Raw genomic sequence first — 16,280 nt, 5'->3', positions numbered from 1 at the left:
TAGCTAATTTATTTTACTTGTATTTTAATTTATTTATTTAATTTGTATTCAAATTACAAAATAAGAGACAATAGTTATTAAGTATCCTTTCTGTTGCATATTTCTTTATCTGCTCAAATACTTGAGTGTCATGCATGTCTGCTGAGTTGCTCAGTTGTGTCCTGCTCTTTTGTGACCTCATGGACTGAAGCCTGTCAGGCTCCTCTGTCCATGGCATTTTCCGGGAACACTGGAGTGGGTTGCTATTACCTGCTCCAGGGTATCTTCCCGACCCAGGGATCGAACCCACAGCTCCTGTGGCTCCTGTGTTGGCAGGTGGATCAGCTGTGTGTAAAATGTATTTTTCCTTTACTTAGGAAATTAATGTATTTATTTTTAAAAAGAAGCAACCATCTTTCCATTATAAATGTTGTCACCTTCGTGAGCAAACTCAAATATTTCTGCATTGTTTCCGTTGTTTTTTTCTGTTAGGTTTTTTTCCAATTCTCTGGATTCTGCTGACTGTATATCAAAGAAAGCAAGCAGCCAGCCTCTAGCTGAAACTGCTGTCACAGATAAAGAAACCGATGCAGGTGAACCAGATTGTCTAGAGGACAAGAAGTTGGGTGATACCAGTGTATCGCATAATTCCAGTGAGCAGACTCCAGATGGTGTGACTGTGATGGCTGAAGAGTCTCAGTCTTTTAAGACCAGCGCATTCACGAGGACCATCTCACCACCCACCTTGGGGACACTAAGAAGTTGTTTCAGTTGGTCTGGAAGTCTTGGAGATATTTCAAGAACTCCAAGCCCCTCTCCAAGCACAGCATTGCAGCAGTTCCGTAGAAAGAGTGATTCTTCCACCTCTCTGCCTGAGAATATTGAGATGTCTGATGTAGCTCCGTTAAAGAGTGATGAGTCAAGTGATGAATCACATCCCTTACATGACGTGGGTTGCTTCTCACAGTCTCAGGAAAGCATGGACTTGTCACCGCACAATTTAAATGCATCAAAACTTTCTCAGCCTTCTAGTAAGGATTCAGATTCAGAGGTAAGTCACATTCTGAAGCCTTTGTTTTCAAATTCATATGTAAGAGAAAATAGGGTGTTAATCAGATAATTGAGGAAATTTTGCTCATGTTACGGAAATAATTGGTTGTTTTAATTTTTCACTCTAGACCTTACTGTGTAGAAAGTTCATGTTTTACTCATCTGAAGGCCTTCTCTGTATCTTTCATATTTTAGACTCATACTTTTAATCTAGCTATATATCTTGAATCATCACTATGTGTTCCACTGATAAGTGTCTCAAGTTGTGGAACACTTAAGACGTAAGAATGATAAGCTTATTGAAGTTATTATAAATTTAATATTTAAATCCTTAATATAGTCTTGAATTCAGACAGTGTTTGAAACCTTATAACTAAATAACCCTATTAACATGATGGTGTTTGTCTTAAGTTTTAATACTTAAGAAATATATATATTTTTTACTCGTATTATTCTTGTTGTAAGTCCCCTTTATGATAAAATAAGATAGTAATGTAAGAGATTTTATGTTATTCTATTTAAATTAATAAAAGCATCCTAGCCAATTTTTTCTTATTCATAAAATAGCTTTATTCTTACTTAAATCAAAGCTCCAAATAACTACTACTAGTAAGACCCAGTGATGTCATATTTTAAAATGATATGATGGCATAAGTTATCTCAAATTTACTAATTTAACATACTTCATTTTATGTTCACAACTATAGTTACCAAGTTGTAAGAACAATTATAACCTTGGTAATATTTGACGGAATTTTGAGGACTGATAATCCTGAATATTAAACATCTAATAAATCAGTATGTCTCTGTGTACCTGTGGTCCGTTGCTCAGTTGTATTCAGCTCTTTTGCGACCCCATGGACTGTAGCCCACCAGGCTCCTGTGTCTCCATGGAGTTTTCCAGGCAAGAATACTGGAGTGGGTTGCCATTTCCTTCTCCAGGGGATCTTCCTGACCCAGAGATAAAACCCACATCTTTTGTGTCTCCTGCATTGGCAGGCAGATTCTTTAATACTGCGCCACCTGGGAAGCCCAATAAATCAGTATATCTTATGTTTATCAAAAGGAAAATATTTTATTCAAGTTCCTAAAGGAAATTTGAGTTGTATTGGACTCAAAGAAAAAAGCCTAGTTAAAATGTGGAAACAAATTGTTTTCATTTAGAGAAAGCTGAAATCAGTTAATGTATTCAAATCCATTCCAGATTTTTAAGTAAGAGGGGCTTCCCTGGTGGTTCAGCTGTAAAGACTCTGCCTGTAATGCAGGAGATGCAGGTTCAATCCCTGGGTCAGGAAGATTCCCCTGGAAAAGGAACCAGCAACCCAATTCAGTACTCTCACCTAGTAAATCCCATGGACTGAGGAGCCTGGTGGGGTACAGTCCATGGGGTCGCAAAGGAATCGGATACGACTTGGCAACAACAACAAAATGCCAAACCAAACCCTTGAGGCTTTTGCTACTCTTTTCTTGTTCGCTCACTTTGTGTTCAGTTCATCCATACTGGTCTCAAAGACTCTGTTTCTTTTAATACGAGCCTCCATTTTAATGTCATCTTTTTCATTTTCCACGTCTTACTGCATTTTTCTCATGGCACTATTTGGGTTCCATCGTAGTTGTTGTTTCTTGAATATCTTTCATTAAAAATCACCATCTCTTTATGAGGATACTTTCAAGTCCTCTGAACTCCTTTGGAGTATTTTTGTTCCTTTTCCAGCAGACATCTTCCTGTTTTACTAACTTTGTATAGCTTTTAGCATGTTTTACTGAGAAGACTTACCAGCTCACAGCCTAAGAGCTCATCATGCTGACAAAACGCTCCACATGTCTGTCTTCTGGGCAATCATTTTTGTGCTTACAGTTATAGAAACATAAATTCTCTCCCCTCACCAAAAAAAACCAAACTAAACTAAAAATCATTCATTAAATCATCTCTTGCCACCAGATGTGGTAAATTTCTCTTACGATAAAAGGATTAATGGTCAAACAATTGGGACAATAACAGATAACTTAAAAATTATGTTATCTTTCTTTATTCAGAAAATGTTTTAGAGTGTGACTGACGTTTCATTTTGAATATCATTTTTACTGTATGATTCTGAAGAAAATGCGTTGGAGATTTCCATTGGTGGTTCACTGTGAAAAGCAACAACTGTATACTCTATGTTTATTAAGTTCATTAACCCTATTTGAGGTTAATTAATCTTAGGATCTTACTCTTGATCTTTCTTTTAAGAAACAATATAGCCCAGAGTCATCACTACTATGAGTAAGGAAGTGTTTCTGTAAATTACAATCCAAATTTTGACTTTTGGATTGCTTTTTAAGTATATAATGCTATGTAAAATCCCAAGGTAAATATATATATTTTAAATCCTCTTGAAAAATGCAGAAATGTAAAGTCTCCTGAATTTATTTATTTACTTTCTAAAGTCCTTGAAAGGGTACAGCATCACATGGATTCTGTATCCAATGGCTTAAGCCAGAAGGTTGCTTAGAAATTTGGCATGAAGCATGCCACTGTTCCCATGAACATGAGTTGCTTTTCCCCAGATTACTCTGTTTTTGTTGAGCATTGTTCTTTGCTTTGTACACACAGAAGTGTATCTCTTGCCTGGATAGAAGTCAATTTCATCTCAGGCATATGTCCGCTCAGTCATGTCCAACTCTTTGTGATCCCATAGACATAGCCCACCAGGCTCCTCTGTCCATGGAATTCTCCAGGCAAGAATATTAGAATGAATTGCCATTCCCTTCTCCAGGGGGTCATCCCGACCCAGGAGTCAAACCTGGGTCTCCTGCATTGCAGGCAGATTCTTTACCATCTCAGCCACCAGTCATAAACACCTTCAGTTTTAAGAAGAGCTGTGTGCTCCCTCTGGTTCTAGAGACCCCACTTGGAGCTTTTTAATTGATATTTTATACAGTTTACTTCTCCAGCTGAAACTTCCTACTAGTTTTCTGTAGTGAAACTGGCAAAGATCATTCTTTCCACATTAATTTTCTTTTATTGTATTTCATGCTTTTAATACCTTTTTCTTCTGAGAAGCAACATTTTATTTACACTGATTTTTCTCAATTTACTTGTTTTATGTTTTGTTGAATATTGGTCAGTTGTCATAAAATCTTGATAGTAAAAATCTAATTTTGCTTTATTTTTCGATCTTGGGGATCTAGGAATCTGATTGCAATTTTAAGTCACTTGATAAACAAGGTGATCAGAAATCCAAGCTACACTTGTTTGATTTTTCAAAGAAAGACACGCTTCTAAGAAACAAGGTAAAACACTTATATAAATTACTTTTAAATTTCAGAAGCAGAGCATGCTTATTACCAGGAAATATGAATATAAGCAAAATTAAAACTCAAAGTGCCTATATTCTTATTTACACAAAAATGTCTACCTTCAGATCTTTTAGGACCATTTTGTACTTGATTTGTATTGGGTTGGCCAAAAAGTTCCTTTAATTTTTAAGTAAAAATAAAAGACACATTTTTCATTTTCACCAAGAACTTTATTGAACAACATATTTGTTGTTTTGTTCCACTACCTTCTGCCATTTTCCAGACAACGTCTTAACTATCTTCCCAAAACTTTTATCATTTTGAGTAAAGAATTGTTCCAGGTACATTATTTTCAAAATTTTATAAAGACCAAAATAAATGAAAATCCGAAGTTATAATATCTGAATATGGCAGTTAAATCAGAAAACCAGTCTAGCTGTAAGTTTTTGTCTGGTCATCAAAGAAACCTTGTGGCATCCTGATGGATACGTTTTCTGTTGACTTTCACCTAGTGCTGCTTTCAGTTGGTCCAGTTGGGAGCAGTACTTGTTGGAATTAATTGTTTGGTTTTCCAGAAGGAACTCACAATAGAGGACTCCTTTCCAGTTCCACCATGTACACATCACTTTGTTTGGATAAAGACTGTCCGTCAGTATGGTTGGTAGTTCTTCTGTTCCGTAATCTCTTCTGTTCCACATTGTTGAACAGTATCCACTTTTGATTGCCTGTCACAATTTGTTTTTATAGCAGAATGTTTTAATTATGTTTAAGTAGAGAATCACATGCCGAAATACTGTCAAGAAGGTTTTGTTTTTTTTTTTTCACTTATGTGGAACCTAAACTTCAAAGCAATTAACATAAGCAAGCTGGTGCATATGATTTTCAACATTTGATTTGGATATTTTGAGTATGTGAGTGAGCTATCTCCTGTGTGGTATAACTTTGATCTCAGTTTGTGTCTCCCTTTGATCACTGTCAACTTGAATTGGTCTACGTGCCCGTGGATCTTCGTCTAGTGAGAAATCTGTACCTTTTCTGGAATGAAAAGTGAAAAATGAAAGTGAAAGTTGCTCAGTCATGTCCAACTCTTTGCAACCCCATGAACTATACAGTCCATGGAATTCTCCAGACCAGAATACTGGTGTGGGTAGCCTTTCCCTTCTCCAGGGGATCTTCCCAATCCAGAGATTGAAGCCAGGTCTTCTGCATTGCAGGTGGATTCTTTACCACCTGAGCCACAAGGGAAGCCCAGGAATACTGGAGTGGGTAACCTATCCCTTCTCCGGTGGGTCTTCCTGACCCAGGAATCGAACCAGGGTCTCCTGCATTGCAGGTGGATTCTTTACCAACTGAGCATGATAGTATACCAGAATGATCATCCCCACTGAGATCTGTGGGTACAGGGTCCTCATTGCCATCTTCCTAAATTCCATGTATAATCGGCTCCAGTTTCATCCATCTCATCAGAACTGATTCAAATGAATTCTTTTACGGCTGAGTAATACTCCATTGTGTATATGTACCACAGCTTTCTGATCCATGCATCTGCTGATGGACATCTAGGTTGTTTCCATGTCCTGGCTATTATAAACAGTGTCTCTTTCAATATCAGGGGTAGTTCTATTTGCAATTTTTAAGGAATCTCCACACTGTTCTCCATAACTAGTTTTGCAACAGTGTAGGGCATTTTATTGCTTGCAGATTTTGATCCATTCTGACTTCATTTTGTATAATAATTTTTAATTCCATCTTCAGTATTAAATGACTGCACAGAAATTCACTAATTTTTTTTTTTTTTTTTGAAGCACACTAATATGAAAGCTGTCACAATGCAATCTAACAAAATTGTTTCAAATGAAGTTATAGACAGGGAAGTGCCATTAGAGCCATCTTATGGAAAAAACCTCATGAACATTTTGGCCAACCTAATAGGTATTTAAGTTGTAAAACTTGCTTTTTTTTTTTTCTTTATAGTATATAAAGATCTATTTCATGTACTTAAATAACATTACTTATAATGACTAAAATATGCCGTGGTGTGCGTTTAACTAATCTTCTTATGTTTGTCCTTTACTCTAAAAATTTTTGTTATACCAAACAGTACTGCAATGAAGATTTTGTTGATAAATGTTTGAGTACTATACACATTCTTGATTTTTCATGGGGATGAATTCTGTGGAGTGATATTACTGGTCCAAGGGCAGGTATTTGTAAAGCTTTGATGTGTATTGCAAAAAGGCCTTCTAGAAACTGGGTCCCTGATAAGTCAAGGGTTTTTTTCAGTGAGACTATATAAATATTTATGTGCCTGCATAGTGAAAGCTCATAAGTCAAAAGTCCATTTTATGTATTAAGTATCTTGCCAATATAAAAATACTAATTCCTACCTTCAAAATGGGCAAGAGACATGAACAGAGATCACAAAAGCAAAAAGCGCAAGGGGATGATTAACATATAAAAGCATGTTCAACCTCATTAATAATCAAATAACACAAATTAAAGTAATAAAATATAATTTCTTACCTCTTATTTTTCCAAAAGTTTTTAATTTACTGAACTTTATAAGGGTATAAAGTGCTGAAGTGAACAATCACATTTAAGATAGCATAATCCTATTAATTGGTATGATTAATTATCCCAATAATTAATTAATTAGGATAATAATTACTTAGGATAATCATATTGAGGAGAATAAGAATTGCTGTGCCATTTCTGGAAAGCAATTTGAAAGAGTTCAAATAATTTAACCCAGTAAGTACATTCTAGAACTTGAGCCTAAAGAGATAATGAGAATTTAAATACAAGACTACTTATTCTTGCATTGGTTGCAATAGTGAAAAATTGGAAAAAAAAATCTAAATATCTAAAAAATAAGGGTGTGAAATACATTAAATACGTTGTTGGTTTTAGTGAACATATATTATTTTTCTTATATAAGAAAACTATATTTATATAGTTAATATGTTACCTTCTTATGTTTATTTGTAAAAGCATAGAAACTTTACAGAAGTTTTTAATAAGTGATCTAGTATATCTATTTGAAAGAAAGTCATATCTCATACTATATAAATATATATAAATGCAAAATATGTAAATATAAAGTGAAAGTTGCCCAATCATGTCTGACTTTTTGGGGACCCCATGAACTGTATAGTCCAAGGACTTCTCCAGGCCAGAATACTGGAGTGGGTAGCTGTTCTCTTCTCCAGGGGATCTTCCCAACCTAGGGATTGAATCCAGGTCTCCTGCACTGCAGATGGATTCTTTACTAGCTGAGCCAACAGGAAATATAAGTTTCTTTTAAAAATCTCTGAGTGAGAAAGACTTTCAAACAGATCCTGTGTTGTAAAAATGTCCATATTATTTTTGAATGAAAAGAGAAACCATACTATTATATAATATGTGTAGTATGGTGTTTTTGTTTGCTTAAATGCTTGAAAATACGCATATTGTATATGTTTGTATGTGATTGTTAGTCACTTAGTCATATCCGACTCTTTTTGACCCCCTGGACTGTAGCCCACCAGGCTCCTCTGTCCATGGGATTTTCCAGGCAAGAGTGCTGTAGTGGGTTGCCATTCCCTTCTTCAGGGGATCTTCCTGACCCAGAGATTGAACCTGGATCTCCTGCACTGCAGGCAAATTCTTTAGCATCTGAACCTCCAGGGAAGCCCATGTTTGTATAATCATGGTAAAAAGTCTGGAAAGAAATTAAAATTATTTGCGGTGGTAGGACTAAAGATATAGAAAGTACTTTCTCAAAAGAAGTTACATCTGAGCATTAAATCATCATGTTTTTATTATTATTACACTTTCAGATTTCATTGTCAGTGTTTTAACTGTCACTTCTGTTTTGGTGACAACTCCCCCGATGAACCTTCCCTCTTGCTCCCTGGTGTCCATCTTCAGTATATAAAATCAAACTCATCTTTCTTTTTAAACATATAACCAGTACTTCTTAAAGCACTTATCAGCTGTAATATTTGCTCTGTGTCACTTAATAATATTTGCTCAGTTCCAAAATCTTTGGGTTGTCCTCTTTCTTTATAACATCCAGCTGGATCCTTCTATTTCAAAGGCTAAAGAAAAACAATCAAGACATCTATACCTATCTAAATCCTGTTTCTTTCTCTGTCTCATTTCTTGCTCTCCTTTTTTCCTATCACCAACATCCTAATTTAATATTTCATCTTTCAGGTGTGAATCTTTTCATTCTTTATACACCCTCTACTAGGTTCATCAATTTTAAATCCTTGTTTTATATTACCACACTCATACTGTCCTAAAAAAACAGTAACAAAACTTTAATGGCTCCACATTTCCAGCAGCATACAAGTCAATGAATCCAAGGTGCAGATAAAGACAAATATCATATGACATCATTTAATTATCTTTAAAAAAAAATGATACAAATGAACTGATTTACAAATAGAAATAGAGTCACAGACATAGAAAACAAACTTAAGTTGCCAAAGGGGTTAGCGGGAAAAGTAGGGTAGGGACATAAGCTAGGTGTTGGGGATTAACATATACACACTGCTGCTGCTGCTGCTGCTGCTGCTGCTGCTGCTAAGTCGTTTCAGTTGTGTCCAAATCTGTGCTTCCCAGAGACAGCAGCCTACCAGACTCCCCCGTCCCTGGGAGTCTCCAGGCAAGAACACTGGAGTGGGTTGCCATTTCCTTTTCCAAGGCATGAAAGTGAAAAGTGAAAGTGAAGTCACTCAGTCGTGTCCGACTCTCAGCGACCCCATGGACTGCAGCCCACCAGGCTCCTCCATCCATGGGATTTTCCAGGCAAGAGTACTGGAGTGGGGTGCCATTGCCTATATAAAATAACAAGGATCTACTGTACAGCACAGGGAAGTATACTCAGTATCTTGTGATAACCTATAAGGGAAAAGAATCTATATATAATATATATGTGTATATAACTGAGTCACTTTGCTGTACCATTGAAATTAATACAATATTATAAATTATACCTCAATTAAAAATGAATAGATCAACTTAAATGTCAGTAGAGATCTGTTTAAGTAAATTATGGAACACATATACAATGGAAAAGATAAGCAACCTATTCAAAACAAAATTCAGTTCTACATGTGAAATGGAAAAATCTTAAAGATACATTACTCGGTAAAATCAAGATATATTAAGCAAGAAAAAAAGTGCACGTTGTGGTATGACACGATTTTTAGTATGCTGCCAGTCGTGTGGTGTGTGTGTGTAAATGAATTCAGTCATTGCACAGGAAACCAGTAATAGCAATTGCCTAAAGGCAGTGAGGAAGTAAGAGCGACTCACTTTTCTGTCTTTTCTTTTGTAACTCTTGAATTTAGGTACATGGATCACCTATTAAAAATATTATATAAGTTTTGCAGACCTAAACCCACTTTTGCACGTTGATTATAGGTTATTTTTTGTTCCAGTGTATAAATAATTTGTTTCAGTGTATAAAGTTTGAGATTAAAGGTAGTTTGTTTTAACACAGTAGTATTAAAACAAGCATTTAATCTTCAGATTCCTGGGCTGTATAAATCCAGTTCTGTGGACAGTCTTTCTACAACCAAGATCAAACCTTTAGTACCTGCCAGAGCCAGTGGGCTGAGCAAGAAGCCATCAAGCATCCATAAGAGAAATCATCACAATGCCGAAAACAAGCCAGGACTGCAGATCAAAATCAATGAACTCTGGAAAAATTTTGTATTTAAAAAGTGAGTTACCATGTTACTGATTCTAAAATAGGATAAATCATTTTTTCTCTATAATCTCAATTCCTGTCTCCTGTTTCTGTTTTCCTATGAATCAGTTTCTTTTTCCTCTTACCCTTAGAGTTTTAATTTCCTCTGGTCCCTGTAACTGACTCTTTGTAAGAATATGTACTCTCAGTTTCTGTATCTTCTTTTTAGTGAAAAGATGGCCAACTGAAAACCTCAGTTCTCAGTCTGGCTTTGGGGTCTCTATGTTGTTAAGCAAACTACTTTTCCAGGGCTTAAGTGCCTCAGCTTTTTTTCCTTCTAAAAGTTGTTTCAGACTTGAGAATGGAAAGATAATGCTGTATGGTTACTTCTGGACTTAAGGCAGTTTGTTTCCCTAAATTACCTCATCTAAAATGGAAAGAGTCAGTAAGTTTATGAGTTTATATGATGAATTAGCCAGATTTCTACTGTATATGGCAAACAGTGTTTTAAGAGAGTTGACCCTGCATATATCTACATTTTTTGAACCACATTTCTTCCGTTAGACAACAAAATTAACCAAAGAGTAGCATGACTTTATAGTTAATTTATTTTCTTGTTCTTATTACAGCAAATGTGCCAAGAATAAAAGCAAAGAGAAAGGGGTGGAGGGAGGTGTCTTACATGGAGTGATAAGATTAAACTTTCAGTTCAGTTCAGTTCAGTTCAGTTCAGTCACTCAGTCGTGTCCGACTCTTTGCGACCCCATGAACTGCAGCACGCCAGGCCTCCCTGTCCATCACCAACTCCCGGAGTTCACTCAAACTCATGTCTATCGAGTTGGTGATGCCATCCAGTCATCTCATCCTGTGTTGTCCCCTTCTCCTCCTGCCCCCAATCCCTCCCAGCATCAGGGTCTTTTCCAATGAGTCAACTCTTCACATGAGGTGGCCAAAGATTAAACTTTACCTAGTAAATATTGTTATCACAATCAGTTGAGATAGTATTAGTGGAAATACTTTGTAATAAATGCTGGACAATTATTTTTTACTTACATTGTGTAAAGTCTAGATTAAACCATATAGCAGCAGTTCTCAAGCTTTTTGCCTTTAGGAACACTTTATAGTCTTAAAAATTACTGAGAGCCCAAAAGTGCTTTGGTTTATGTGTGTTATATCTCTTTTTAATGTGTTATTAAAAAGGACATTTAGAAAATATTTATTTTAAAATAGCAATCTCATTTCATCTTAAAATTGATAGTATATTTTTGCAAAACTATGTTTTTCAGAACAAAAATGAGAATGACATTGTTTTACATTTTTGCAAATCTTTTCTGTCCAATTTAATGTAACTGAACTGAATTCTTATATCTGCTTCTTTGTTTGATTTGTTATGCCTTGGTTAAGTTATAGGAAGAAAATCTGATCTCACATGTAAATGCACTTTAGCTTAATAGCATGTTTTATTTAATTTTAATTTTTCTTCTTTTATATTACACCAAAATTCAGTACGTGGTAGTTTCTTAAAAGTTGTAATATAGGATATGAAACCACATTGATTGATTTTTATACATTACAGTCTATTAGCTCATATTGTATTTTGGTGTTCATCTTTTACTCATTCATAATTTTATAACATTGGTGTAAATCATTTGAAAAATGTGAACTTACTGAGCTGTGCTTATCTTTCAATTGTTGACACATTTTTGTTATGCAATATTTTTAAAAATCGAAGTCTTGCCAGCAGTCTTTTAAGTATTGGGAAAGTGACAAGGGGCAGATAAAAGTTTTCCAAAATTCTAATTTTCACTGGAAAGCTTGAATTTTGTCTCTGGCAACAAATGCTGTTAGGTTTGTTTTTTTTTTCCTTAGAAATAACAAATAATCTCTGTTCATTTTAGAGAAGCCCTTTGCTAAATACTTAAATTTGAATTTCCATAGTGAGACTGACTTTTTTTTTAGTACTATCAGTATTTCTTAAACAGTTTGGTGACACTGTGTTGATTCATTGCCAGCAGCTTTACTTATTATCAGCACAAGTGTCCTTTTTTAGATTACTGATACAAGTGTCAGCACAGTATGAAAAGCAGATAAAGTCTAAATACTATTATGAAAATAGTTTTAAATATTACAAACCTCTCAAAAGGGTCTTGGGAATAGGATTAGTTTCTATAGACATAGAACTTCCTTCCAGAAGTTGGGAGTGAGGAAGGAGTGAAAAGATAGGGCTTAAACGTTGGTTCATGCTCCACTCATGCTGCTTCTCACCCAGACTTGAGAAGGATGCTAGAAAGAAAAAAACTAAAGTTTGTTTACTGAAATCATTCTACCTTCAGTTCAGTTCAGTCCAGTCGCTCAGTCGTGTCCAACTCTTTGCGACCCCATGAATCGCAGCACACCAGGCCTCCCTGTCCATCACCGATTCCTGGAGTTCACTCAGATTCATGTCCAGGTGTTCACTCAGATTCATGTCCATCGAGTCAGTGATGCCATTCAGCCATCTCATCCTCTGTCGTCCCCTTCTCCTCCTGCCCCCAATCCCTCCCAGCATCAGAGTCTTTTCCAATGAGTCAACTCTTCTCATGAAGTGGCCAAAGTACTGGAATTTCAGCTTTAGCATCATTCCTTCCAAAGACAGGTGTCTATTTAGTAGTGGTGTGGTACCTACTTTGAAAGATGACTTAGAAAGCAGGAATGGGTACTAAGAAGCAAAACTCAAATTTTGCAGGGAGTACTCAGAAGAATTTGACTGTGTTACATAATGAATTGGGGGAAATTATACGGTAGAGGTTCTTATCCTCTTTATATACCTCTATTTTGTCCAGGCAGATTATTCTCTAATAAACACTACCATAAAAACACCAAATTCGTTTTATTATATTATATTTTGCAGAGATTCTGAAAAGCTTCCTTCTTGTAAGAAGCCAGATCCCCTGTCTCCAGTCAAAGATAACATCCAGCTAACTCCAGAAGAAGAGGATATATTTAACAATTCTGAATGTATGCTTGTTCAGAGAGCACTATTCCAGTAAACGCAAGCAGCTGGGAGACTGTTGCCTGCAAGAGAATCTCTATCAATTTCAAGTCCTGTTTGGAAATGAGGCCATTCTGAAAGATTTGTTCTTAGATCTATGCTATTTATTTTAAATAGAACACAATTTTTTATAATAATTTTGTAACTGTTCTTGTTTGGCTTTTTATATTTTTATAAGAAGCTAACTAGAGAAATAACTTTGGAAAATCTACTCTACAGCTTTCCCTGTGGTCCAGCGGCTAAGACTCCTTGCACCCAATGCAGGGAACCTGAGTTCGACCCCTGATCAGGAAACTAGATCCCACTTGCCACAACTAAGGGTCCCCCTGCTGCAACTAGGACCCAATGCGGCCAAAATAAATAGTTTTAAAACAAAAATCTATTCTAAAGATTTCTATAATGTCAAATACAAAGATGATAAATGGAAAACCACAATTCTGTAATCATTTTATACTGTAAGAAATTACTATACTTTTCCATGCTTTCATTTTTTTTCACCTGTCTTTCCTGTCTTTCAGGGTTGAATTGGAAATACAGTTGCTGGGATGGGAGGGGTTGTTGGAAGGGTTAAAGATCATTGCATAAATGGGACAGTCCTCTGTTATCCCTGAAGAGTTTCGTAGGTTACAGATTGACAGTGAAGGACAATTGCTTTCAGCATCATATGAAAGGAACTACTTACATCATTCATATTCTTAAGCTTCCAAAGTAGCCTGTTTCTCTTGTATATCTTTTTTGAAGTGTAAGCTAAAAATTCCTTAGCTTATATTTAAAACTTATGTCCTAGGTGTGATGTAAGATATTAATACTAAAGCTACAGAATCGATGATTTGTCCATACTCTGCAAAGAAATAGATGGGAACTAAAACCAGGTATGCAAGTGAAGATCTGAAGTAAGGAAGTAAAGTGACAATCTGACCAGAAGTAAAACGATTGTAAAAGTGTCTGAGATATAGAGGATAAATGAAAGGGATTCAGAGCAGTTTAATTTTTATGTGAGACTTAGTAGAGGACTTGGATAAAGAGTCCAAGTGGAAAAAAACATAATGTTTTAAGAAACAGCATAAAATTTTTAAATGGAGACAATTTTTTTCTCAAAATCTGGAAAAGGCTACAAAGAACAAAAGCAAAATTGAACTTTCTGTGAATGTTTCCTGTTACACAACAAATTAAGAAAGGGAAGATGGCAACAGTGCTGTAGTTTTTCAGTCTCCGAACCCCCACATTACCGCAACTGGGTGACAAAGTCAAAACACTAATGAACAACATTACAACAAATTCAGATGGCGTCATATATTTAAATCCCAAACTGTAAGTAGGTGAAGACAAACCACCAGCAGCCACAAGACTGCAAGGTGGTACTGACATCTGTATGGGAGAAGTAGAGAATGGCAATAGGGCACTAATGGACATGAGAACAGAACTTATACAAAATAATTGTTGAAACACAGAGTGGACCAAGTTGCAAACAGCATTTAAAACTGTTATGTAGTCCAATGGTAAGTGAGTGCAAGAGGCCTGCAATTATATCTGAAGGACTGAAGCAATGCAGTCCATATGAACTTTTGAAATGATTTACCGTATTTGCCAAGGTTCCCTTCTAGGGGAACAGGGTCTCCCACAGAAGAGAAACTGCTGCCAAGTAAAACAAAAGCTTGAGTGGGAAAGAGACAGTAGACACAAAGCAAGAGGAATAGTTGCCCAAGAAATCTCAGGAGAAAACTTTTTGAACACTGAAAAAGCAACAATAGCAGCAAAACAGCTGAGAAGCTCCCGTGAGCCATGCCTGCTCAAAGTTTAGGAAATTTATTTTTACTTAAAAAGAAACTACAGAAAAATGTTTAGGTCACTCCTTTACAAAACTGATTTAAAGAGTCAAGCAGTATAACATCTCTATAAATAATGAAAATCTACCAGAAAGGCCCACTGAGCCAATCAAAACCAGTGTATTTGAAAATGTGCTAAAAGTTAAATAAATGCTATGGAATATGAAGGAAATTTAGAACTGGAAAAAGAGGGGAAAAAAAGAGGCAAGCTCAGGAGAGCATTAGAAATAAAAATTTCAGAAATTAAAGCTAGAAGGAACACAAATAATCATACAGATAGATGATGCCTTAAATAGGTAAAAAAAAAAAGGAAAAAACACCTTAAAAGATTAGCAAGTCACAGATATTGAAGATGGAGCAGAAGGTCCAATATACAGATAAAAAGAATCTCTGAAGGAAAAACAACCTATAATTTCAGAAAAATTTTAAATTTTAAGATTTGAAACAATATTTTTAAAATGCACTGTTACACCCAGGATTATTGATCCAAAACAGCTAACACCAAGATGTAAGTAACAAGTTACTTTAAAGAAGGAAAAATCCTCTGGGTAGGCAAGGACAGTGGGTGACATGTAAGAATAATAATGAGATTTTTCCACAATTATTCTTTATACCTGAAGAAATTGAGTAATGTGTTAAAGATACTCAAGGGAAAATGTAAGCAAAGGATTTTATATTCAACAAAATCAACTTTCAAGTATATAGAATACAAACATCTATCAAACAAGAATTTGGAAATTATTGCTCACTTAAGCTCTTCCTGAGAAATCAGAAAATAACCAAAATAACTGGAGAAATAGCACCATAAAGATTGATGATGACCATCAAACATAGTGACTTGTACAGCTAAAAATGAGAGCTAAAAGGGAAATATGATATGCAATGACTATGTGCCCAGATGACATAGATAGTACAGCTACAGAGAATAGAACGTATGTAAAACATTTGGTTTAGTTTGAAGTAGTCTGATAATTGTTATTTTAGGACTATTTGTATATAATGTGGGATAGGGTAAATGAGTGTTTGTGGGATATTTTAATTCATCCCCAATTTTCTTGAGAACCAAGATACTTCCCCACCCCCAAGATTCTTAATGTCTAGGAAAAAGGAGATTAAGACAAAATACAGAACAGCTTAATTTTTTTGAATGTAGTTATAAACGAGTTGGAAGTACTGGTAAACTTATGAATGTGTATATACACACATACTATATGTACACACATATACATATATGTGTATGTGTACCTACATATAGCTTCCCTGGTAGCTTAAGTGGTAAAGCATCTGCCTACAAAGCAGAAGACCTACCCACAGGTACTAAAGAGACCCAGAAAAAAGTAACCAATCCTGTACCAATGAGCATCCCAATCACTAGTCTTAATATACCACTTTTTACTGAAAGAAACGAGAGCTTGGAAAAGACCTATAAAAG

General features: G+C 35.6%; 1 protein-coding gene across 11 annotated transcripts in view; it reads left to right on the top strand.

The window, feature by feature from the left end:
- EXO1 (exonuclease 1) overlaps positions 1-13,451 on the top strand; it is a 43,940-nt gene extending 30,489 nt beyond the window's left edge. For 4 of the 11 annotated variants that reach the window (XM_042257203.2, XM_042257202.2, XM_060396461.1 and 1 more), the window contains exons 12-15: positions 472-1,030; positions 4,204-4,305; positions 9,832-10,025; positions 12,882-13,451. In XM_042257203.2, the coding sequence (XP_042113137.1) occupies positions 472-1,030; positions 4,204-4,305; positions 9,832-10,025; positions 12,882-13,020 (994 nt within the window). In that variant the 3' untranslated portion in view covers positions 13,021-13,451. Of the gene's footprint in view, positions 1-471; positions 1,031-4,203; positions 5,673-6,012; positions 8,880-8,919; positions 9,106-9,831; positions 10,026-12,881 lie in introns of those variants that run through there. The other 7 variants (XM_060396459.1, XM_060396457.1, XM_060396458.1 and 4 more) reach the window with 3 other exon arrangements.
- The last annotated feature ends 2,829 nt before the right edge of the window (positions 13,452-16,280 follow it).

This window comes from Ovis aries, chromosome 12 (genome assembly GCF_016772045.2).
Source record: "Ovis aries strain OAR_USU_Benz2616 breed Rambouillet chromosome 12, ARS-UI_Ramb_v3.0, whole genome shotgun sequence".
NCBI classification, from domain to species: Eukaryota; Metazoa; Chordata; class Mammalia; order Artiodactyla; family Bovidae; genus Ovis; species Ovis aries.
This window is presented reverse-complemented; position numbering and strand designations above follow the sequence as displayed.